This window comes from Paramacrobiotus metropolitanus, unplaced genomic scaffold (genome assembly GCF_019649055.1).
Source record: "Paramacrobiotus metropolitanus isolate TYO unplaced genomic scaffold, Prichtersi_v1.0 Parri_scaffold0000008, whole genome shotgun sequence".
Taxonomy (NCBI): domain Eukaryota; kingdom Metazoa; phylum Tardigrada; class Eutardigrada; order Parachela; family Macrobiotidae; genus Paramacrobiotus; species Paramacrobiotus metropolitanus.
Window position 1 is genome coordinate 1,741,308 of NW_026570228.1, and position 24,041 is coordinate 1,765,348.

The 24,041-nt window shown below is 40.9% G+C and overlaps 5 protein-coding genes and 1 long non-coding RNA gene across 9 annotated transcripts; 5 read left to right on the forward strand and 1 right to left on the reverse strand.

The window, feature by feature from the left end:
• Positions 1–315: 315 nt before the first annotated feature.
• On the forward strand, positions 316–4,800 carry LOC129582654 (mitochondrial ribonuclease P catalytic subunit-like). 2 transcript variants are annotated; one of them, XM_055474226.1, is made up of 8 exons: positions 316–591; positions 678–926; positions 1,316–1,681; positions 2,200–2,512; positions 2,942–3,200; positions 3,435–3,580; positions 3,947–4,154; positions 4,473–4,800. In XM_055474226.1, exons 3-8 carry the CDS (start codon positions 1,387–1,389, stop codon positions 4,617–4,619), a joined length of 1,368 nt encoding a protein of 455 aa, XP_055330201.1. In that variant the 5' UTR covers positions 316–591; positions 678–926; positions 1,316–1,386; the 3' UTR covers positions 4,620–4,800. The 2 variants fall into 2 exon arrangements, with proteins under 2 accessions (XP_055330201.1, XP_055330200.1); XM_055474225.1 differs by having other exon boundaries at positions 318–591; positions 678–915.
• Positions 4,755–7,924, forward strand: LOC129582865 (uncharacterized). The gene is made up of 3 exons (XM_055474490.1): positions 4,755–4,808; positions 5,086–6,028; positions 6,929–7,924. The coding sequence occupies exons 1-3, from the start codon at positions 4,755–4,757 to the stop codon at positions 7,522–7,524; spliced, it is 1,593 nt and encodes a 530-aa protein (XP_055330465.1). The 3' UTR covers positions 7,525–7,924.
• A 957-nt stretch (positions 7,925–8,881) lies between these two features.
• Positions 8,882–14,946, reverse strand: LOC129582634 (uncharacterized). Of its 2 annotated transcripts, none has more exons than XR_008689658.1 (3): positions 14,650–14,946; positions 10,331–11,097; positions 8,882–9,410 (listed from the first exon to the last, which is right to left on the reverse strand). It is a non-coding gene; the product is annotated as an uncharacterized LOC129582634 (long non-coding RNA). The 2 variants fall into 2 exon arrangements; XR_008689659.1 differs by having other exon boundaries at positions 10,331–11,142.
• LOC129582633 (uncharacterized) lies at positions 10,592–12,418 on the forward strand. Its single transcript, XM_055474192.1, has 2 exons — positions 10,592–11,139; positions 12,020–12,418. The coding sequence occupies exons 1-2, from the start codon at positions 10,798–10,800 to the stop codon at positions 12,089–12,091; spliced, it is 414 nt and encodes a 137-aa protein (XP_055330167.1). The 5' UTR covers positions 10,592–10,797; the 3' UTR covers positions 12,092–12,418.
• Positions 14,947–16,830: 1,884 nt separating the features above from the next.
• On the forward strand, positions 16,831–18,782 carry LOC129582589 (circumsporozoite protein-like). The gene is given in 3 exon segments (XM_055474127.1): positions 16,831–17,398; positions 17,744–17,807; positions 17,809–18,782. Coding segments are annotated over 3 exon segments (1,158 nt in total). The 5' UTR covers positions 16,831–16,958; the 3' UTR covers positions 18,463–18,782.
• Positions 18,783–21,248: 2,466 nt separating this feature from the next.
• On the forward strand, positions 21,249–24,004 carry LOC129582600 (LRP2-binding protein-like). 2 transcript variants are annotated; one of them, XM_055474139.1, is made up of 4 exons: positions 21,249–21,757; positions 22,040–22,366; positions 22,823–23,148; positions 23,563–24,001. In XM_055474139.1, the coding sequence occupies exons 1-4, from the start codon at positions 21,496–21,498 to the stop codon at positions 23,827–23,829; spliced, it is 1,182 nt and encodes a 393-aa protein (XP_055330114.1). In that variant the 5' UTR covers positions 21,249–21,495; the 3' UTR covers positions 23,830–24,001. The 2 variants fall into 2 exon arrangements, with proteins under 2 accessions (XP_055330114.1, XP_055330115.1); XM_055474140.1 differs by having other exon boundaries at positions 21,589–21,757; positions 22,033–22,366; positions 23,563–24,004.
• The last annotated feature ends 37 nt before the right edge of the window (positions 24,005–24,041 follow it).

Here is a 24,041-nt window from a genome sequence, read left to right on the forward strand (position 1 = left end):
CTGCCGTTGCCGTTGTTTATTTAATTCGATATTAATTTTTATGATTCGAAATTAAGAATGGTTGTCGCTTGTTTTTGTTGGTTGAGTCCAGCTGACTGTATTCATTTGATGTTAGCTAAGTGTTCATTTGTTAATTTTTCTTAGTTTTTTGTAGTCTTCGTCTCAAAAGTGCTACTACAAACTACAGAAGTACTCTAATTAGCAATTTAGCATGCAGTCATGCAGTATTAGCGCTTAGCGGTAACGCAGTGCTGGTATCAGTAAAGCGTAGTGCAGTGGCTGTTTACCATATTAGCCTTCATGATTACAAAGCATTCACTTGGTGACTTGTGACTATAAGTATAATCGTGTGTTTAAATTTTAATATTTTAATCCAAATATTGTTATACTGTCTTTGTGTCTCACACTGCTAGTTTTTACAGTGTTCTCATTGTTCTGTTTTATTTTGTGATGTTTGTCACGGAAAATAGACCCTATTACAGCAGTGTGGTAATAGCTCAACGATTTCGTGTTTAAAATGATCGCAAGGAGTAGGATTTCCATCTTCGTGCAGCCCTGGAGGCATGAGAACTCGTTGGTTCACTTTTCTAGGTGCGTCGAATCTGGCTGGAAATTCATCCCAGTTGCTTCTCGCTGCATGCTCGTTTTCTGTTTTATCATTGTTTTATGATTCATAGATTAAGTTTCCCCGTTACGGGACGGCGGTATCTGACGCAGAAACAGATGCGGAGTCCCAAATATCGGACCAAAGTGGCGACGGAGAGCGCTGTACGCGACATCACACTGGCAGAGAATCTCTCCGAGGATATGGCCGATTTCACCACGGGGTTGTGCCCACGATGCCTAATTTCACGCTGTGGTACAAAATGTTTACGGAGGTTACCCGCGGCGCCGATGTCTATGTTGGCGTGGAAGGTGCGTGTGAGGTACCCGCATAATTCAAGAAAGTGGCCGCGAGGTTCGCCGCGCGTTTTTTCCCCGCATTTTACATGATGTTTTTATTGATCACAATAGTTGTATTTATTTTATTTGTTTAGTAATTTATATGATTTTTTATAATCGTTTTACATTTTTTTGGTAATCTATGTTGTACTTATTTTTATAGTTATTTTAAATACGAAAATAAAACTGTTAAATCAATATATAAATCAATAAATAAATTATACATGAAGTCAAATATTAATCTGCTAATAAAAGATAAGCGAGTTATTAATAAAATTAATACGTTGTGAACCTTCGGATTGAAAATGCGTGGCGAAACTCGCGGACATTTTTGTCGGAATTAAAATTAACATTTTCTTTTCTTAACATTTAGAATGGGATACCTTCATAAAAACCTACCAGTTGCCCGAAACCAGACGCCGCGACGCCATATTCGGCAGTCTGATGAGCCTGGCCACCAGCTACAAATACCAGAAGCTGGGGAATTCCATCCGGGATTATTTTCTCAAAACCAACACGCCCATGCCGATTGTGATTGCCGCCAAGTATGTCCAACTGTGTGGACGACTGGAGGGCCCGGAGCGGGAGGAGAAGGTGTTGCAGGCTTATGCGGAGCTGAAGAAGCTGAGTCGGCTGGGGATTTTCGATGCGACCACGGCGCAGACGGTGATTGATGCGCTGTACCGGACCAGCCAGTGGAAAGAGTGTATTCGCCTCCGGGAGATAATCCAGGTTTTAGGTGGGAACATAAAAAAATTGAAAATAGTTTTGTTGATTTTTCTACGGATTTACTGTGTCTAAAATGTTACAGATAAGCGCCTATAATTTTTTGGAACTTTTGCTATTTGTTGGATTTTTTGCTAAATTCTGTGTTTATTTCTTTAATTTTTACCAGTATTCAAACTGTTTATGATTTCATTTCTCGCTTCTGACGCAGTTCATGTGCTTTTTTTAGGGTTTTGCCCACAAGTTTTTTCCCAGTAATTCGACTGGATTAAATTTAGTCCTGAAAAATACATATATAGTATGCATTTTAGCGTATGTTGCTTGTCAGCAGAACGAAGAAGCTGAGGACAGCAACCATTATTTTCTTAACCGTTTTAACTTTTAACACGAAACGATTGTTCCTCATTGTTTTATTACTTTTTTGGTGTGTTATTGTTTTTGAGTTCGATTGTATAATATGGAGATCTGCATTGCACAAGATGATTTTCCATTTGTATTTGCAATTTTGTCAAGTCCATCGGTTATCTGTAGACGCAGTGGGCCCGACTGTCAACGGGAAGATTGTCGCCGGGGCGTTCCTCCATGATGATCCGGACACAGCCGGGGAATTTCTGCGAGTCATACAGACGGCGAAGCAAGCCCTGATACCTGTTGCTCTGATTGCCTGGTATGATTATGCGTGCCGCATCGGGCAGGTAGAAGTGATGAAGATGCTAGAGCACACGCGTAACGCCGAGTGGTTCATTCCGCTGGAAGTGGCTAATAAATTGAAGGCCAGGATGGAATCGCAGGCGGACGAAGATGGGTACAGATGGCGAGGACGTTTTACGACCATTTCTATGAAGTAAGTAAAAATGATGGATATTTAGCTCATCGAAAAATTTAGAACTCAACAAAGTGATACCGGATCCAGCAAAATCGGCAGCATTTTGTAAACCACCTGAAAATAACTGACAATGTGATTGCTGAAAATTCTTAATAAGAATTTTCTTAAGAATAGATAGTTTCATTGCAGCATGGATATTTTTAAGCACGCAAATGACTAAAGTACCGTTAAGTGTAAATTAACTGCGTAATGCTTACAGTCATTAACTGTATAATGACTTTATGAACTGCACAAAAGTTGGCAGTTTATCGATGTAATAGTGTCCTGTCGGAAACGAGTGGCATGATTAAACTCGCTGCTTGTATGTAATTTTGTATCATTTGAAGATAAAATATGTTAATTTTCGCTGATGTTTTCTGAATGCCATTTTTCAGTATTAATTTTTAGAGGCGAATGCAAAGCGTGTGGAGCCTATCTGGAACCGATTACCATCACCAAGGAAGAGTTTCTAAAGTTGCGGGATAACTTTTTTCGGCTGGTCGTGGAAACATCCGACGTCTTCTTACGCAGTAATCCGAAGGAAGTGGCTGAGTTTCGGGAGTTTGTGGAGATAAATGCCCCCTTTGATCTGGTTATCGATGGACTGAACGCGGCCTATTTTCAACACGAAGCGCAGAGGGTCACCTCCAGGAAGTTAGCCGAAAGAGTAAGGAAATATTGGAAATAAAGTCGCAGATGGTTATGGCGGTTTGCCACGTTACTGGCGATATAATCCGGGGCTGTATATCGTTTCTTACAGTGGAAAATAAATTAAGCGGCTGTAATTTACGTTAATATTTATATGACCCGCAGTTGTGACATAGGTTGCATTTTGTATGCGTCTTTGAAAACGTCTGAGAATTCTTCGTTGAAATCTCCGTTGAAATTCGTGTTTCTTTAGCTTCGCATGGTCGTGGAGTATGTAACGACGAGGAATGTTGGCCCGAAGAAAGTGCTGGTGTTGGGTCGGAAACACATGCGCAGTTGGCCCATTGATGAGATGCGCAGAATTTCACGGGCGGCGAAGCTGTTCTACGCGGAAAACATGTGAGTTGGCATTTCTTGGTTTTTACAGAGTTTGTAGCATAGCAAAATAAACGATGGTTTGCGGTAAAGAGCGTCGCTGAGTTAGTGCTATAAAAAGTTTTGATGTGGTAGCCTTGTTAATTTTGTTGCTGTTAAACATTGCTGAACTTTGGATGCGCTTGCTTGTTGAAAAGGTAATTGTATTTGGACCGGTTTTGATAGCGATATTTGCGTGTACTGTGTATCTGTTTCTTTATTTTAGTACGTAAGAATTATTCGTTTTACACCTACGGATACGTACATGTAACTTAGACTTTTTATTTAATGGTTGTTTTATTGTCTTGTGGATTTGTTGTGTTGTCTTTTATCTGTAATTGCAATTTGCAGATCACAGGATGATCCGTTTCTGTTGTACGCCGCGCTGTTCAGTGGACCGCAGTGTGATTTCATGTCCAGTGATCTGATGCGGGATCATCGTTTCAAGCTGGAATCCAAGGAAAACCAAGATGCTTTACAGAAGGTGTTCCTGAAATGGCAGCGAACACATCAACTGCAGATTCTCAAAGTTTTCCCAGATGGTACAGTTAAACTCAAGGTATGCATAACGCCTGGTGGCTGCTTTTTGTCGGGTAATGTAATTTGCAGAAAAGAAACGATTGCTCGGTTAGCTAAACAAGAAACAGATCGCTAATGGTACATTTTATGCGCAGATGGTAATTATTCCGTCAGTGACTCAGTCACTGACTCACGTATAAATGATGTAAACTTTTGAAAACTGTATTGTTTTTGGGGCTCACAGCACATTTACTAGGTGCCCCGAAGTTTTCAGGCGCATAGAAAAGCCCTTCCGTATTGTTTTTAATGTAAACTTTCTGTTTTTGGTTGATTGATCATTCTATTGGTTCTTTTGTAGCCTCCGATGCGGTTTGATACCGTCGCGCAGTGGACGAAGGATTCCATGCATATACCGTACGAGAGCGGTGTTCCGCGAGGTCTGCATGAAATCCCGACGAATTGGCTGTGTCTGACGAAAGGTTCCGCCGACACTACGCGGATATAGGGGAAGCTTAAAGAAAATCTTGAAGAAAATGTTTTGTCTCAACCTGTGATGATGCAGAAGCTGTTGCTGTTGTGGTACTTAAATTAACCGATTTATACCCATTGTTTTCTGTATATGTTAACTTTATGATGCTGAATGCAAAATTTCTGCCATAAATGCGCTCTTCAGAAAATAAATTCAAATAACCAAGTCAGTTTTCATCGTTATTATGTACAATTTGTTACACAGTATTTTGCGGCATCTTCTTATTTTGCTTTTTCATTATAACTGTTTTGCTTTCAATTCCAAATGTTGATTACAGGTTATTATTATTACATAACTAAGATTATCTAGAACAATATCTTGATACATACTAATATTATTACGTATCTTATTGTTTTAAATTATTCTCAGGACAGCGTTACCTTAGAAATAAGCCTTGTTATATTCAAGCCGTGATCGGAATTGGTCTGCATTATCGTTATAGTTTATTTTGAAGGTTATCACACAGCAGCATGCGTCCGCCGTACGACTCGACCATCCGCTGTCCGAAGCACAGCGATCACTGTTATCCCCAGCGGCGCAATCCCTCCCTGGCCTCCTCCGACACCAGCCTGACCAGTTTTTCCGAACCGACCACCCAGCCCCGCGCGGCCACACCCACCACTCCACCTGCAAGACCACCAGCGCCCGCTACCACACCCTCCCCACCGACACCCACCTCACCGAGCTGAAACGGGTCAAACAGTATGTCCGCGACCTCCAGATCGAGATCGCCACGCTCCGCCAGAACCAGCTGCCGCCCGCGGAGGTCTGCGAGGAATGCCAGCGACACCGGCGGAAACACGCCACCACCAAACACCACCTCGGCCAGCTGCGCCAGCAGAACACCGAATTAAGCAGCGCCCTGGAGGAGGCCAATAAGGTCATCGCCGAGCTCCAGGACGAGAACACGGCGCTGTCGCATGCCACCCGCACGCTGAAGAAGAAAGCGGAGAAGCTCCTGCATCTGGCGCAGAAGCGGGATGCACTGCGGGAGGAGACCCGGCAGCTAAGTGGGGGCGCCACCGGCGCCGGGTGTGCGCATCGGCATTGTCAGCCGGGTGTCGGTCAGCGGGAGAAATACGCTGGACGGAAGAAGCAGCTGCGGAAGGAGCATGAGGAGGATATCGTGAAGAAGAAGTGGGAACGGTTCCGCAATGAAGTGGCCCATCTGAAAGGTCAAGATTATATGGAGGCGCCGCCGCGGCCGGTCCGGGATGATCCGGCGGGGATGATACCGCGCGCGCCGGATAACTGTCAACGACATCATGGGGATTATTATGCTGCCCAGCCGGCGGGGAGTGTTGGATTACAGCATCCACGCACTGCGGATGCCATGCAGATGATGCAGCCGGAGGAGACCACGCGGGGAATTAATATTAAGCCAGGTAAGAATTAATTCCGTGTAAAGGATTATGCATCGCATATAAATACACAGATACAGTGAGTGAGTGCTACGACGCAGTACATAATCCATATGAGGAGTAGAAACATCAACGCTCGATGTGGAGTTACATAAATAAAATTACTATGAAATTAATCATAGTTATATTTGTAATATACGATGCAGCTTTTACTTACTACGGTATAACGTCCTAATTGTAGTTAAAAATAAATAAATAAGATCGATGTATGAGAGTATAAGGAGACTGAAGGATTTTAATTAAGTACTTCGTTTAATCGCTCGACATTGTATTGGTAACAACATGTTACACATTTACACGCTAACAGTGCAGTATATGTATGATGTTGTAGATTAAGGATTTTTCTGAATAAGTTATAAGCGCGTTATAACTGCAATATCATGTGGCGTTTGGACATCTACCGGTTTTCATGATGTAGTATGGAAATTCGATATCCTGACTCCTGAGCAACGTCAGAGTCATAAGGTTTCACACGGTGTAGGAATTTTTCTAATCGCTATTCACTCTGTAGATTGAACTAGATGTATCAGTGAAAAGGTACTTATTTTTTATTTGCATTTACAATCCATAATAATCTAGCCATAAGTTTAAAAAATATTTCGAAAAGGTACTGTACTTGTTCCAGCACATAACATCAGGCTGTTTTAAGGTTGTTGTCACGTTGGAGATTGCCTGACCGCTGTCATCGCACTACGTCATATCACTGCACATACATAAACAGCATTGAATACTTATTGTTAGTTTATCACTATGCGTATGAAAAAATGCACGAATTACAGCATCAAACAGGAAAACGTGGGATCTGCTAATATTAATTATAGTATTTATAGTTTATTTTCCCCGCCTTTAATATTAATTTTGCAGGCTACAAACGCTGCTGCAACAACCCCGCCAACCACACTCACGACGGCTACACCCCCTACCCACCCGAGCGGCAAGCCGCCCGTCCCGTACCGACGCACACCAGCCACACCGCCGCTGCCGCGCCCCGCAAAAAGGTCATGTCGGCGACGGAGCTGGACAAATGGACGCGCTTCTACGCCAAGAAACAGGCCGGCGACGCGCGCCGCCAACAGCGCACCGCTGCTTACCTGGCGCACTACACCCCACCTGCGGGCGGGCGCCACCCGGAGCGCACCATGTCGGCCGGCGAGCGGCTGGAGCGTTTCCGGCAGCAGCACCCGGTGGCGGGGGGTCAAGGCGGCGGCGCGGCGGACGATTATGCGGAGCAGCATCCGCGGAATGTCTCGCTGGCCGGCACGGATGCGGAGAGTAAGGACCGGGGGGAGGGGCCGGCGGAAAGCGCGGTGGGTAGTGAGAGTGAGGACGGCTGCTTCGCCGAGGGACAGAGTGAGGGCGTGCCGGAGGCGGAGGGCTTCGACAAGGACGGCGGACTGGAGTGTGTGAATGCGCCGTTGCGGGAGATTATCTGCCAGATTGATTCCATGGCTAACGCTTAAATTATGCGGAATTAAATTATTTTTTTACGGTTTTACATTAGTTTTACGGAATTTTATGACCCATGGCCAACGCTTAGATTATGCGGCATTAATTGATTTTTTGATGGTTTTACGTTATTTTTACGGAATTTTAATAATGATGTGGCTTTTAGCTTGGCGCGTATGGCTTTTTTTATTTAAGTCTTAGATGTTGGCGGTGGCGGTAGCTCTGACCTTATTTAGTCGATACGCCTTGGCGCCTGCCCGGTTATTTAATGGCATTCATTTAATCGATATATTTACCTGGCCGGTTAAATTTTCGCTCGAGTTTGATACTCGAAAATTATATTATAACGATTTAATGTGCACTTATCATGTAAATGCTTTTTCGGTTGACTGTGCATTAAACTTTGTGAAAGTACTGACGAGTGACCTTTGTGAAATTTCTTTGGAGAAGCATGATGCATACACTGTAGCTAAGTATTGGTGACTGTAAATGTGCACTTTATCAAAAGCGTTCAACACTAGCAAAAAGAGCATTATGGTATTCCACTTTTGTATCGACGGAAATCGCCACAAACCACTAAACAGTGCTGGGTTTTAATGACGTGAACTTACATATTTCTGGGATTATTTTAGATGTTCACAATGACGTCGAAATGCTACACAGATTATGTAATTCTGACAGTTACAACTACGCTGTAGCACTTGTACTGCGCATGTTGACGACTTGATGCATCATAATGCTTGGTCAAATTTTTACTTACCTGTAAATTTTATTTACTCTGTTTACTTAGATTTTACTATTTTTATTACTTAATTTTAAACGCTAAGGTCTGTAACCGTAGTTTAGTAATTTTATAAACATTTTTGCACCGCGCGCATAGAACTTTTGACGCAATGCCGGAGCATAAAAATATCGCTCCTGAGTAGCAGAAAACATTTCTGGGAATTTCTGGCACTGACCTTTATTACTGAAACCATGTACTGTCTAGTGCAAAGAAGTCCAGCGATTAGTAGCAGAAAAAGGTCATTCGTGATGGTTCATTCCTGGTAAGTCCTGGATCTGTCTGCGTAAATCACCGCTACGCAGCTGTATAAGTTTGTCAACAACCTCGCGGCGCTACTTGAGCGATCGCGTCCACAACGGAACATCCCGTAGTTGTATTTTTATATTCCTGGCCAGATACGTATTCACAGTATTTTCCGGATGTGCATTAATAACGTCATTTATATATTTTTAACAATTTATTGTACAGTTACCGCCTATGTTGAAAACATTGCCGATATACAATTCGCTTGTGCTGCTGGTTGTATCCAGTTTTGGTATTATCATTTACCGGCATTTACGAATCATGGAATAGTAGATACTCTTTTCCGTTTAATATTTTCTATTATACAAAGTGGGTTATCAAGAGCACAGGCAGGTAAATCTTCACAAATACAGATATTATACTGTATATATTTTTCTTGGTTAGGGTTGCCATTTTAGTCATTTTTATACTGTACACTGTGAGTAGGGGCAATTGATTGCTATAATATGATCATGCAACGCTTTCGGTATATACAAACGCTTCTGTACACTCTCGGCATCCTGACGCTGGCCGGTGGACAGTTGACCTTTAGTCCCCGCTACGGCTGGCGTATGTCGTCCGTTCACCGTATTATTAACGGCTACAACGTCCCGCGTCTGACCATTATCTGGCCCCTGCAACCACCGGCCGCAATGTCCGTGTCATCCGTAGCGACGGCCGCGCACAGCATTGGACAATGGTCAGCGGCAAATAGTCCCCGCCCCCGTCCATCATCCGCAGCGCGTTTCAGTATCCTGACGCACTTACCGCTGTTTGTTAATAAAGGGTCAACATCGCGGGTGAATTCATCCAAGCCGGGAAAAGTTCGCTATCCTAATAAGAAACCCCGCTCTAGTGTTAACATATAGAAACCTTTATTATTAATCTGCAGCTTTGTACATTATTTGCGCGTATATATTTTTGTACGAGTAATTTTTGCGGTTTGTGTATACATTCGTGTACATGTACACGTTAGCATTTAAACTGGTTTCGAATGTTTTGGCACAATTAGCGATGACTAGTTTCTGATGTTACATAATGCAACAAATGCCGTAGATGTATGCACACTTATGTAATCTTACCAAAATAAGTAATCAATTCCTGTGCAGGTTTTCTATATTGTGACAGATTTGTTAATTCAGTTTTGCAATAAATTCTTGTATACACATATCTGTACGGTGGACCGCTTTTAAGCAACAATTATTTACGAATGTTGTGAAAAATCTGAATTACATAAATGATCACAGCATGTTGTTTTGCTGGATGGCCAAACATAAAAAAGGTTGACACAGAATAAATGTGCGTTTATATTGTTCTTTTAATTTAGGTAATCACAGCACAATTTATCAAAGATACGCTGGTATACAGCAAGCGAGAATATTGATTTGTGCACATAGCACAACACTCTGCCACTATGAAGTAAGGAAAAAAGCCGCTACAACAATAACGAAATCGTAAACTGCGGTGTTCGCGCGATGACTCTTCTACCGGTGCGATAAACTTATAAAAATGTCATCGCGCGTCACACCCATTTTTGAAGCATCGCAAAACACAATAAGTAACAAACAACCGTTGAGGAATGTAATAATTAGACATCTACGGTATATTTTAAAATTTGCCGTGTTTACCGGCATCCTTGTTCATATATACCGATCCGGTATTTACTCGTTAACGATTCGTAAAATTATTTTATACAAATCTGGAACAGATTCAAACCGGAAAACAGTTCCACTTTAACACATATATGTACATACTTGTCAATGATGCCGATTGTCAGATCAGTTTACCACATCCGACGCAGATATCACAGACAAACAAGCGCGGGCGCAACACGGAAAATTGGAAACCTTACAATATCCGCTATCCCATATTACGTCCATAGCGCGCGCAATAATCCCGCGCACCTGGCACGTGTGATTGCAGCTCGAGGAGCGTCCCGCTAATCCCTTTCCCACGTATCGCTCGCTTTCACCATCATTCCGAAGAATATTTATTCACATGTAAAACGACAAACATCCGTTCAGTCAGAACTGCGTCGAAATTTTCATACAAATATCTTACACGCACTTACAGGCTCGTAAGTTATTTATATATACACCAATCCGTTTATACACTGATTTATACTTAATATATACAACCGCTCCTAGAATAATTTTATCTAACTTTTCTCCGTTGACCGGATGTGTTTTTAACAACTCGTATATAACGTTTGTGCCACATTATGTCCTGCGCGATGAAAGTGTACATTGGCATTTGTGCGGTGTTAGCGTTGATCGGTATTGTATGGTGCAGTCCGGTGCCGGCGGAGCATTTCCAGTTCAGTCCGCTGGTCGGTATCTGGCAGACCCGGAAGCTGCCCACTTCGACGACCGGTAGCAGCTACAAGGGACGCCGGATCAGTTGGATTCCCAGCAGCGGATGGGCCGCCGGACCCGGCAAGAAGCGTTCCCTGCAAAAGGTCATCGAGATGCCGGTGGGACCGGAAACGCACGAGGAGGATCTGATCCAGCTGTGTAATCTCCTAGAACATATGTTCGCCGAGCTGACGGATGTGTCCGAAGAGGTACTGCACAATATTCCGTACAATTAGTCACGCATATGCATACCTCGATACATAATTTTTTTAGCACACAACTTCAGTGCACCTATATAAATTTATTCAAAATTTATTGTGCATCGATTTATGATTCTTCTGAAGTGTGAAAGTAGTCCAGTATGTCGTGTAGGAGAGTGTAGTGTAATTGTAATGGTGTCCTTTGGCTTATACTGTTGCGGGTATTATATCCGTGCTTTTTGCCGGAATGCCGATGAAATTTGATACCATATCTAATAAAATTTGTACTCTGAAGGTACAATATCTTAGCCGTATGCCTGCAACAAGTCTAGTTAATTAATAACAATACTGATGAGTAGCACCGCGATGGAAATGAATCTATTTAGAATTCTCAGTTTATAGATATGATATTATGGCATATACAGAGTAGTTGGTCCAGGACTGCAGTGTTTATTAACAGTAAGTAGGCAGATAAATATTAAGTACATACGAGTGCGTAAGCATTCGCACCTGACTTATTGTCGTGCGTGTCAGTAAGAGCTAACATCCTGACAATACGTTAAAGCATTAATATTTAATGTGCTCTGCAATGATTATTTTACTGCATTTTATTGGTTATAATTTCCTTTAATAACGTATGTGCTAGGTATAATAACGTGTTTTCGTGTAACTGATTCTCTACGGTTTACTTCATAAATCATAAGTTATATTAGGTTCAACTAAATCCAAGTTACTGCTCGCAGTTCAAGCAGCCCTACTTTTACACTCTACAAACACTGCGTATAGGGAAAGTGTGCATAAGGACAAGTGACCTTTAACTGTCGATAGCTTATGTATGATGTTTTTTGCATTTCTTTGTAATCTTAATATATGGATTGTTCTCTTTAAGGTTAAAGAGCTGAACCAAGTGTGCAGCGAATTCCGTGGCAATGCCAGTGCCGATGCGAAGGAACCGCAGTGAACCCGCAAAACCCTAAACAACCTCCGCGGGAATGTTTATCCATGTTGCGTTCTCTGTTTACCGGCTTCTCGCGCCAAAAATGACAGTGTAATGATGGAAGCTGTGTGCATAAAAAATGTATCTATCCGTACAGTTGATAATACTGTGTAGTAACTGGTTTCCCTGATTTCTCGCTAATATACATCCAGGTATGTGGATGGAATTTCGTATAACGACGTGACAAAAATGTCATAAACGTCCATTTTGATCGAACGACGTGCTTGCACAATTGTATGGCATTATAAAACTGTACATAAATTAAAAATTCAGCACCTATCCAATGAAAAAACTCGCTACCGGCAAATATTGAACCAATTAATTGGAATTTTCCAATTCATACGCCACGTGGCGGATAGACGGGATGTATTTATTTGTCAATGTTAATAATTCACGCGGCATGGTCTTGGCAGTTTCTTCCACATATGAGCGCCGGTTCCAGTTAACGGAGCATATTTGGTAGTAACGTGTAGTTTTGGATGCTCTCCAAGTCTGACGCAACCCTCGTATAATTCATAAAAATATTTTTTGACAGAAATTGATCAATTAGCGTATAATGTAGCCGGAATTCGGTGCACGGCGATGGCGCGTGGCGGACTACCGTGAAATACCGCATCTTCCAGGCATCTCATTGTAGATTCGTTGAGCTTGTTTTCTGTTGATACTATTATACTGCAAGTAATTAGTTGGCGACACATTACTTCAACGCTAATTACACGTATGCGCACGACAGCTATCCTTTTGGCAGCTGCTAACTATAAACTACTTTGTAGTATAAAGTTCTATTTCAGCTATAGAAATACATATTAACTGGATTAGCTAATGATCACAATTCTCTAGAAGACTTATTGACTTATGTACAGATGCGTTAGGCTTTCAAAATTGTCTGTAAAGGTACGTTAAACGACAAAAATATGTATTTGTTTGCTTGCGAATGTGTTCTTATTACTTATTTGCTAACGAAACAGCTTTTGAAGCAACAGCTGGTTTTCGTAATAAGATTAGAAATTTAAAAAACGTCCTGAGTTAAATTTTGGCTATCTAGCAAACTCACTGCAGGCATACTTGTATATAATTTTTGTGTATGGATCGTATATACAGAGTACGTTATCAGGTACAATTTAAGAAGGAGTAAGCAAACACAATTTTAAAGCAAAGATTCTGCGCAGATATAAATACTTAAATCCGGAAATCATGGTAGAATTTTGCATTGTGTGTATACATAATATGAATGTACATCGTATAAATGACAGACAATTACTGGCACATTAGCTGACGTATTTGTTATCTGAATAATTATTGACAGCTAAAGGGTAAATTTAAGAGATACAGAACTATTACATGATTAGCATGTTGTTTTGATTCTGATCGTCGTCGTCGATCATCTGCTTATGCTAAAATTAACCCCTTGAGGAACAAATAAATGTGCATCTCACGTAAATAATTGATTTCCGTCATCTGCCCATCAAAGACATTGCATTTACTATAACAAAATAACTTGCGGTACAATACGTATACAATTATACATGCTTAATGTTATGCACGTTTTTTTATAAAAAAACGATATACATGGACACATGTCGGCACAAGGCGTTAGGAAACGAAAGAATAATCTATACAGTGGCAACAAGTGTGGTTACAATTGTCCTTGACAAGTTAATTATGCCCCGTACGCGTCTATGCGTCGGCATTATTGTGCATAATTGCAAATCACAACGGTGCACGCACCTGCGAGCTGAATTGGATGATAAGCGGCATGTTCATGTTTTGTTTAAATTTTTTTGTGGCAAAGATTAGGCGGCGCCCATATAACAGTCTGAGATCGATACAGATCTATAATGCCATTAGGCAGTCTGCTTTTGATTTCATCCAAGTAAATTGATCGCGCAGATGACCTTGACCTGTCATATATGTCCAGCAACCATATTTTCTTGTGTTTGCAACAACAAATAATTTCACAGTAAATATTGAAAGATGAGCAAAACAAATAAAAACGCCTTTGGAACCGCTAACGTTTACACTCAGTTTTAATAACAACAGGCAAATACCGCTTTAAAATTATAAAAAATTAAGCAAAAACATAAGCTTGCATAATGACACGTGATAAAATTTTCTGTACCTGAAATTTTTGATGTTGGTACATTGGCTGCAATATTAAGGAAACGTTAGAATTTTGGAAAGGAGCATTAGACTCTGAAAAAACTAGAGAAAATAAGGAAATGTTAATAAAACAGCGCCGACAGTCAATAAATTTAAATGTTTTGTTTTAAATGTTTTCAAAATACCACACACAAAAATTATCATAAAAGGTGACTGCTGCATTAAGCGCAGATAATTATTACGACCGATATATAAAGTATTTATTGCAAATATTTAAGCTTATTGTAGACCATAATTATTAAATTTGTACAACCGGTGGTGTACTGCATATCTGTATTTTGTTATTGCCTGTTCAATGTACGAGTAGTTACCATAGACCACATCGCTTGACATTTATAATTATAATGTACTCTTTTTCTTACGGTTTTTGCAGCAAAAGGTTGCAGTTCCGGTATAGTCATTGCTAGCAAAATTTTATAAATTCAGTGGCTTGCATAAGCTGCATACAATCCAATCCACTTACAACTGGAAATGATTATACCGTGTACACATTTAGCAAAAAAGATTCGAATTATCAAACAAAATATCACAAGAATCCGTTGACAAGCCTTAATTGCGTCCAACAATACTATTATTGTTGTCTCTAAGATGGAATGCAGGAAACACTATACTTTGTCAACCAGTAATTACCGGCAAAAAATTTTTCTATAATATTAATCATCGACTTCGTGGCATTTGGCTATGGACACAGCTAATCGCATTATAGTAAATGTGATTGTTTGAAAAATCAGCACGTGCTTTTTGGATTCGTCACCGGAAAAACTTATCCACTTTGCATTGTAAGTTTTGTGTTGGAAAATAAAAGCGGCATGGCCGAACGTTGAATCATTGTTTAAAATTGTACCTATGACAATTGCCGCGCGACGAGATAGTGTGCCCGGCGGTGATGTTGGCAGTCAATCGTAGAATAAACGCCAGCTTCGCCGTTACTGGACAAAATTCCAGTAAGATTTGCAGTGTCGATATCACTCGCTGCAGGGATTCGCTTTTGGAATTCGACTCGCGGACAATGAAATTAGCTAATTAAGCTTAAGCTGCATTTAATGCCATTCGAACAAATTAAATCACCACGAAAACTAAAATAAATTTCAAAATAATTACTATATCAGGAAAAACGTGAGCGGTAAAGTCTGCGAGTGCTAAAAACCCAACGTACAAATATCACAAATTAAGAAAAATTGGTACCGTTCCAGAGTAATAATTATTATAAAGCAAATCACGCAGTAAACAGCAATAAAAATGGAATATCTCTTAAAATGTGTTTAGCGACAAAGCTGTTGATTCCTTTGTTTGATGCTTTGCCGGCAGAATGCAACTAACATTGCGCACTAAGCAAAAATAGCAGTTCAACTGCTCGTTTGTAACCTCCTCAGTTTTTAGGTTCGAAAAATAAAAAAATCATTTGTTTATATGGTTTGTAAACCATGTTTTAAACAAAAACTATAATACTTTCTTCTAAATTTTTTAATTTACTTACATTAATAAATTTTATGTTTACGCAACACATTTGCACATCCTTGCCTAATAAATTAATTTAAAATTCTTTTGCAGTAAATAAATAAAAAAACAAAGCATTAAAATGAAAAACTGCATGTCAGAGTTGCCGTTCTTTATAATATAGAACGTGTGATATGTACATCCTATTTTTATGTACGGCAAAACAGTTGCTTTTCTTTCTTTGGTGCATAAAAAAATTGCAACTGACGTCTTGCAAATCCGCCAGCAAATGTCCATCACCGCGGATACCGGAGGCGATATTGGTTTTAATGCTAAAGTTAATTGCATTATTAGACCGTAAATAGCGGATTTCCCCCGGTAGAGACAAACAAACAAGCAAAAATCCTTCGCTCAACAACAATGTCAAAAACACGACGCCATAAAGGTGAATTATAGTGCGCAAACTAACCATTGTCCTTTTGACATTAGCCGGTAAGAGTTTGCAGGAGCAATAATATTGATTACACCGTTATATAATAATAACGCGTGCAAACGAAAATTCAGGAAATAATATGCGTGACGTCAGCGCGAACGAACAAAAATGTTTAGGTAATTTCTTAAATAGTGGTTTTCGTAAATTAAGTAATATGTTGCAAAATTTAACGTAATATTTTGCAAGAAAGTGGTGAAAAAAATGCCAGCATGCATTTGACACGACACATTCTTTATTTCCGGTTTGTCCAACAACCGTATAAACACTACGAAAATATAACAAGAAAATAATCAACAAATTGCCCTTAATTCGTAAACTTTAGTAAAAACCTGGGAGCTAATTCCGACGGTGCCACTTGACGTGTCCGCAACACCGAATCACCGGGAAAACATGCCGAACAACAGGAACACGCAGCATTACATAACAACACGATGCGCGCCGACCCTGACTCACATATTAATTGTACGCACCTCTACGCTAGACTAACAAAAACGACATTAACAGGATTAAACTTGCTGTTTCATGTGGTTGATTGCATAACACAGCGAAAAAGCGCCCGGGAACTTAATGGACACCATTTGGAAAAACCATATAAAACCCCGAACCCAGCCGGCATTCAAAATCATATCCTATACTCACCGTTGTACAGTTATTAATCCGGTCTTATAAAGCACCGCTGCCGTTGTGTGGCTTTAAAGTATTATCGTTTCAGTGTATAGAAGAAATCCTCCTCTAGTCATCATGAAATTCCTGATTGTATTAGCCGTTGTTGTGGGCCTGGTGTCCTGCCAGAAAGCCGCTCAGAAGGGTGGTAAAGCCGCGGCGGCACCGAAAGCCGCTGCAAAGCCGGCCGCCAAATCCGCAGCTCCCGCGGGTGGCAGCAGCAGTGGCAAGTATGTGTGGGATTATCTGAAGCCGGCGCTGGATGCCGCTGAAGTCGCCGCTATCCTGCAATCGAAATCCGGTGACTATCCGACCCTGGCGGCTATTCCCGATGATAGCAGCTTTGATTGCAGCAGCAAGAAGCAGCCGGGTTTCTATGCGGATGTCGATACCAAGTGCCAGGTGTTCCATCGCTGCGATATCAACGGGAATAAGACCAGCTATCTGTGCGTCAATACCACCGTCTTCAATCAGGTCACCCTCGTCTGCGATTATTTCTTCAATGTGGATTGCGCCAAGTACGTGCATAATTTTCTATTATATATGCTACTCGTAGCAGTCCAAAGTTAATGAATTTTATATCCTTACGCGTAATGAATAATTGCAACAACTGTAAATATTTTAAGGAAAGCTAAATTAGTATTAAAATATATATTAACTGCTCGGTTGCGTAACGATCTGCAATTAATTAACGGTAATACGCCTACATAGTGCGCATATATAATATATAAAATTAATATATAGAGTGTATAATTATATTTAAAACATATTTATATAGCACATACATATGTAATATGCCTGTACTTATATAAGTATAAATATATATGTCATGCATGAATATAAAACTGTGGCCTGTATCGCAGATTCGCCGAATACGAGAATTTCGCCAACTCACGATTGTACACTGACCAGGATCTGTTCGACACTCCCCCCTGCTGACTATGTTGCTCCCCAGAGCCGATCCTTAGACGACAGCGGCAGCGGTAACCAGGTTGCGCCCAGCCCAGCCGGCAGCAAGACCAAGGCCACCACCAAGAAGGCCGCTGCCAGCAAAGCCACCACCACCGAGGCTACCACCGCCGCACCAGCTGAAGACACAACTTCCGCTGCTGGTGAAGACACTACTTCTGGCGCTGCCGGTGAAGACACCACCTCAGGAGCCGCCGGTGAAGACACCACTTCCGGTGCCGGTGGTGAGGACACTACCTCCGCTGCTGCTGGCGAAGACACGACTTCCGGAGCTGGCGGTGAGGACACTACTTCCGGAGCTGGCGGTGAGGACACCACCTCCGCCGCTGGAGGTGAAGATACTACTTCCGGTGCTGGAGGTGAAGATACCACTTCCGGTGCTGGAGGTGAGGACACCACTGCTGCTGCCGGAGGTGAAGCCACGACTGCCGCCGCAGCTGGAGGTGAAGGAGAGACGACTGCCGCCGCCGGTGGGGAAGATACCACTGCTGCTGCCGGTGGTGAAGGAGAGACGACCGCCGCGGCTGGCGGTGAGGGAGAGACGACAGCTGCTGCTGGTGGCGAGGAGACGACCGCCGCGGGTGGCGAAGAGACGACGGCTGCCAGTGCATAATTGACCAAAAATCGTGATCTACACTGCCAAAACAAGAGACTCGCTCAAGACACTTGTGTCACCTTTGAAACACCGCTATAAACTCGAGTAGTATTCGCACTTAGGGGGGCGGCAGGGTTTTCCGGGTGCCTTTGTCCTATGCCTTTGTTGACCTTTGTTTAACCTAAAACTTTTTTCTGCTTTTTGCTACTATGTATCTGCTTCCGCGCTCTAATTATAATGTAAAATTCATGTACTGCAGCTTGTCCACTCGCATTACTGTATGAACCGTGTATATGAAATCATGCTTCGATCGATAATAATAAACATCTGATCAGCTATACAGGACTCTCGACGCCGCAATAACGTTCCAACAACGAAAATGACAAATGAACTAATTCAACCAACAAGTGTAATTACGAGTACATGTAGCAATAAGTAGTAACCGGCCAATCACTGGCTACGGAAACACGAACAATACATATGGAAGCATAATTACCATATATCTGCAGGCAATCCGTACTCAGAACGCAGCTTAAAAAAATTTTAAATAATTCGTTTTGGAATAATCAAATTGATGCCTCTTCTATCGTATGAAAGCCAACTTTGGCAAAGTTATTGAAGCTAAAAATTTCAAGGTTTTATTACGTTGCATAATCTGTAAACCAGGTAGAGTTCGTCAATATTAACAAGTGCTGACAAATGTCCCTACGAAAAATAAACATTCGATTAATTATCCCGCCGCAGAGTTCATGGCGGGTGAAAACAGCCGGCACGGACTCGTTACATCTGTCACCAGAGGCGTTTTTTGTGCATATTAGCGGGAAAATGGCCGGCACCACACTGTGCAGTGTGCACGTTGCGCCGGAGTGACTGTGTACCGTATAGTGATATTTGTATATCCTGATTCCAGGGTACAATTATCCCGGAGGAAGAAAGAAAGTATACGAGTTCATATACGTATTCGTCATAAAAAACTATGGTTTCTCTGCGACTTCTTTAGTTGGTTTTCTAGTCTAAACCAACTGGCATAAATTTCAGAATTTTAAATAAGTTGAGGAATTTTAAATGAGCGCCATTGTTCCCACGCTTTCTGAATTTTAAAAATGCATCGAAATTACTTGTTTCTCAGTGTCAACGCGTAATTATTTTAATAAACAGTACGTGGGAAGGAGGCGTGCACGCCACGTCGTTTGTACCGACCGTATTATTTAATTCACCTGGAAGGAAATTAGGTGTTGATTTGTGGTGGTGCATAATGCATATATGAATATCTATATGTAGGAAAGCCATACGTAAACTCGTGATATGCTAATGCGCAGAGTCGTCGTAGATAAATGTAAATATCTATATACTTATGTACAGTGTACAGAAAAGTACATAGAATATAAAGCAGAAATATAAGACATTGAATATACACAGAACATGGAATAAAATTAAATGTGATACATTGAATATATACAGATACATATAAAGAATGATGCAGGATATTTATAAAATTATAACGCTATAGAATCTAAAATTTTAAGTAGGTTGAAAGCAATATTATAATGATATTTTTGTATCGCACAAAATACCATTCAAATTTTTAAAGCATAGATTGTTATATTATACATAATTAATGCTGTAAATTAGAAAATTATTATATTAAAATTTTTAAGATACGTACTTATGCATGCAGCATGACTATAGTATTTACTGTTCCTGCAGATTGCGTCAGTACGCAGATACACTATATTATTATATCTATACTATTATATAATATGTATTGTACGTGTCCACGCATTACGCATCGAAATATGTCATTACTATTTTCATAAAAGGTGTATTGTGGGTGAATCGGGGATTTTTGTTTGCCGCTCACTGGCGAATACTGCCCAAAATAAATTAAAGAAATAATACTGCACCAGCTTACTAAAAATATCGTAGCCCTAAAGTCGGTTTAATTAACCTGTTTAGCACTATGGTACGTGTCGAATCTACGGTATTTCGCAGGTATTCAGAATGCGACTTGGATATATTTTAAGCTGGCTTTAGCCGTAAGTGGATATCCTTCAAAATTTTTCCGGGAATTGTAACTGTTTTTTTACAGTGGGAACCGGAAGTACCGGTCTTCGTAAGCGGTAATAAATCATCAGTCTTAACAATTTAATGGCTATTGGACATGACAGCTAATTAAGAACTCCGGTTTTTTTTAACAAGCCGCAATTAGTGTTTACAAAAAAAAACTGCAACCGGTTTTGTTCGAGAAATCAACTCCTGGGCAGCATGGACGGAGTTGTGATCAGTAATGATTGTTGCAGCCAGAGCGAATACATGTAGAACAATAACGACACATTTGCACATGCTAGTAAAATTTTCCCTGCACTTTTTGTTAATTACAAAAACTACGTAGATTCGCAAACAATGATATACTGTATCTATACTCCGCATCTGTATTCCGAACACAAACTGCATGAACTGCCGTACCAAATTACATTTTGAAACGTTTACAATTCTTCTAAAATCAGAAATTTTTGTTATAAAACGTTTTGGTTTTTTTAATGCACATTTGCGAGCTAAATAAATACAAAAACAAGCAATTCCTGTACTTAAATGTACAGCAGCAAGCAATTCCTGTACTTTAATGTACAACAGCAGGAACGCACATATACTGACATGTAAGTAAGTACAGTGCGATACTTGCATTTACAGCTGAGCGGTGAGTCTTTGCCATAATTAAATAACAACTGAGAACTAGAAGCAGTCAGTTGTTATGGTATCCTCCTTTTTCTAGAAAAGAATGCAAATTTGTCTGAAGACAAAGGAACGTGCAGGAATTCAACAATGACGTACTAAGTATTTCATAATAATTATAACGTTATGCAATACCTAGATATTACCGCAATATATCGGTAGAAGTTGCAAAATTATTGCAGTTACTGACAGCCATTAAATATTGCATGAAAAGAATCCCCAGTTTGCTAGTGCTGACAGCCTACCAAACCTACTAAGTACTTTATCTTTATCTAACAAAAGTTTTCCTTGCTTTGCTCCCTGGAAAATTCCTATAAAATGAGTATTCAAGTGAAAAAGAAGAGAAACACTCGTGTGTGTAGTATCCGACCAAAAACTTGCCAAGACACTGTGCGACCGGACACGGGTGACGAGGAGGCCGCTGCACGTCCTGTAACAGTGCAGTGCACCAGCCGGCCCGACGAGGACACGACAGTAAATCCCGTCGGTGACACCGGCACAGCCAATCGTCGTCCAGCGACCATGCAAAAGAACATGGATACGCAGCGATTAAACCATGCCATTGGACTTTTCACATCAAGTTAGTATCACACAGCCAGGTAGATACTTAAAAAATCTGAAAGGACAACTCGATGACCTTTACATATTTTTACATATATAAAGATTGAACATTTTCCTGCGAATATAAAAACCGAATGATCGACAGAAATGTGCGCGTGTAATTTATGAATCATCTAGAAATCAGATTTACACTAGTTATACAAAACTGCCAAATCAGTTCTAAAAAATGTTCATATGAAATACCTACTATTACAAAAAAGTTAAAATCTGTATAAAAAGTGATGAGGTCAGCAGTTTGTAGAACACTATCACCGGGCGTTGCCCATTTTCGAGCAACTGGCTGCTACTCGCCGCAGTATCCCGGCCATGTATCATAAAGCCGTCATGACCTTTGATGGTATGGGCACTCCTGAAAGCACGCGCGAAGGGCTGATGCAACTTAAAAAGGTCTACGCGGAAGCGGACAACAGTGACACTGATGTGGAATATAAGCATTTGGCGTGCTACCAAATTGGGCAAGCGTATGAGCAGGGTATTGGCGCCCGTCAGGACACCCAACAGGCGGTCAAATGGTGGCGGTTAGCCGCCAACGAAGTCAAATATGATCCACACTTAGACGTGTCCGCTGGTATATCTTTATTTTGAATGACAACCTGCGGTTAAATTAATCTTGCGACCTATGTATATTACGGTTTGTCTACAGTGGTTAATTACTGTAAAACCACTTTTCCGTCAGATTTGTCTGGTGCTGAACATTTCGAATAGCGACTACTTTTTCTTACCGTTTTAGGTAAATTCAATTTATATAATATTATACGTAATTCTCAAAATGATTTCCATTAAGATTGCAGTATTTGAATGCGCAATAGTGAACTAATCTCAAATACACGATCACGTAAAACAAAAATGAGCAAATATGTTTTCTTTCTATTTTTATAACATGACATAATTATATAAATACTTAATTATGCAAATTTTGCAGTATAAAAAATTTGTATTTAGTTTATAAGTAATTTTATGGAGCATGGAACTGATGGAAGTAACACAAATGAAATTAAACACGGTTCGGCTTATTATTTTGTAGAGCACCAACTTGTAACGGATGCCGGGACGAAATGCCAGATCCTCTTAGCCCATCATTACGCCCACCTGCCGACGCCAGACTGGGAACAGGCTTACCAATGGTACCGGGAAGCCGGTCAAAATGGGTCTGTAGAGTCCATGCTGCAGGTGGCTCTAATGGAATGGTACGGTCTGAGTCCGACGGAAGACGAAATCGAGCGGCAGCTGACAATTGAGACGTTCCTGACGGAAGCCGCACAGGCCGGGAATATCTGCGCCATGGGCAATCTGGCGCTGTTTTCCCTGCACGGCCACCAACAACCACTGGCTTTTCACTGGGCATCGCAGGTGCTTAATCTTTTTTATTCTAAATGGGATTCAGAACATAAAATTCATTGAAATTTTAAAAACTCAATAATGTTTTCTCAAATCCGTTTTGATAATAATGTGCGAACAGCACCTGTGCAGTGTGCTTAGCTTTGAAAGCGCTGCGTATGTACCAATTATGTATGTACTAGCAAAATCTTTTTAGTTCACTGGTGACCTTTATTCGGCTTGCACATTTTATGCTTCTACGATAATCAACGATCACATAATACTTTTAACAATCCCTTACTTATTTTGGTTTTACTTTCCTAGTTAATATTTATTTGGCTTAAATTAAAAGTTGTTAAGTGGATCAGTGAGTACCGCAAACTATCGCACCGCAAAGCGGAACATTAACAAAGCATTAAAAATAATTTTTTTGGGAAATTCCTACAGGTGATCGAGCGAGTGACCGCCCACCGGACACTGGGCGCTGCTGTCCCGGCCATTCAGGCGTTGTCCCACAACGACAACACCCAGGAAGCGCTGGTAAAGAGCATCGTCATGGCTTATTTCGTGCTGGCGCATCTGCACAATGTGGGAGCAGTGGCCACTCTGGATAAGGAAAAAGCGGCAGAGTTCTACGAAGTAGCATCGGCTATCGATGCCGATCTGGTACAAGCGCTGGATAATCTCCTGGAAAGCGATAACCAACTTATATAAGACCATTTTTTGTGGCATGCTTGTTTCTTATGTGTATATCCTTATGTGTATTTTGCGAGGCGGAATATCTTACAAGTCGTACATTACGTACTATAGAGTCCCAAACTGTAGTTCTTTTGCGAACAGCACCGAGAGGAAAACTTCCAAAAGAGATAAATTTACTGTAGTTGCTTTTAACATCCAATGAAGGAAAGTTTACCTGGCAAACGGTG